Below are 1,223 nucleotides of genomic sequence, written 5' to 3'. Positions count from 1 at the left end.
ATGCAGCACCATGATTGATGGGCATTGCTTTGACTGGAGGGCTTTGAGCATGCGTGCCAAGGGATGAAGGCCTACTTGGAAGCGCAACATCTAGCTACAACTCAAATGGAAGAACGGCGCAGGCTATAGGAGCCTGCTGGGTGAGTGCCAAGAAGCTTGTGCTGCGCCGCAAGAAGGAGCTCCTGGAGAAGGAGTCTGCTTGTGAGTTTGCTGTTTTGTTATCACCTTTGCAAATTGCCGCTCGATTTCTGAGATGCTTACACAATCTCCTTGTGACTTGCATGCGCAACAGCTACTTTGACGGTGGGGGCATCGAAGTGAAGCCCTCGGACGTACGCGCGCATCGTGCACACCCAAATCCCCGGCGCAACTTCCTTACGCGCCTGTCCCAATCCTATGCATCCATCCACTCCTCCTCCACCATGCAAAGACTCTCGCCTCAATTCACGTTCCCTTAGTCTCCTTTGTCCAAAATCACATGTTACAATTTGTGGCACGCATGAGCGTGGCGCGCGGGGGCCACCTGAGCCCCTGCATCAAATGAGTTGCCCCGCATCAAACAGGTCGCAAACACAAATCTGAATGAGGGCATGCTGCTATGTGCAAGCAGCATACAATGGTGTGACAAGCTGCTGCGGCGGCAGAATGCAAGAGAAGCGCGCACGCAGTGGTTTGCGATGTAACTTACGCAGTAGGAGAAGCTACAAAGAGAGCGCGCATGAGCTGCTGGCCAAAACGTGAATGTGCTACTCAAGCTCACCGCGCTTCAAGAAAGACTTGCGACGGCGCACTAAAGCTTTGAGCCGGCCAAGGTTGGCCTCCGCGTCTTCCAGGCAGATGCCAAGCACAATTGCCCTGCGCTTGAACTGGCACTCAAGTTCTCCACTAATACCCGGGCTGAAGCAGGCCGCTTTTGCGTATTCCCACTTCTTCTTTGCTTCAACGACCTCCTCTTCAGCAATTTTCACTTTGCACTTGAGCTTGAAGAGCTTTGGCTCTTCAGGCACGGAAGCCTTGCAATACACTTTGCTGGGCTTGTACAAAGTTTGTTTGTGGCGGTACGTGTTTGCGCAAGCCCACATTTGCTGGGCGCAAGTCTTCCCGCAAGCCATGATGGAGTTTGCGTTGTTGTGGTTCAAGGACAATGCGCACACCATGCAGCACCATGATTGATGGGCATTGCTTTGACTGGAGGGCTTTGAGCATGCGTGCCAAGGGATGAA

The 1,223-nt window shown here is 53.1% G+C and overlaps 1 protein-coding gene across 1 annotated transcript; it reads right to left on the bottom strand.

Moving 5' to 3' along the window:
* Positions 1-257: 257 nt before the first annotated feature.
* On the bottom strand, positions 258-1,112 carry IE81DRAFT_332901 (hypothetical protein; the record flags this gene model as incomplete). The annotated part of the gene is made up of 3 exons (XM_025515348.1): positions 258-462; positions 689-701; positions 761-1,112. 3 exons carry the CDS (start codon positions 1,110-1,112, stop codon positions 258-260), a joined length of 570 nt encoding a protein of 189 aa, XP_025365789.1.
* Between the last annotated feature and the right edge of the window lie 111 nt (positions 1,113-1,223).

This window comes from Ceraceosorus guamensis (assembly GCF_003144195.1).
Source record: "Ceraceosorus guamensis strain MCA 4658 unplaced genomic scaffold IE81scaffold_247, whole genome shotgun sequence".
Lineage (NCBI taxonomy): Eukaryota > Fungi > Basidiomycota > Exobasidiomycetes > Ceraceosorales > Ceraceosoraceae > Ceraceosorus > Ceraceosorus guamensis.
The sequence above is the reverse complement of the archived record's forward strand: the minus strand, read 5'-3'. Positions and strand labels throughout refer to the sequence as shown.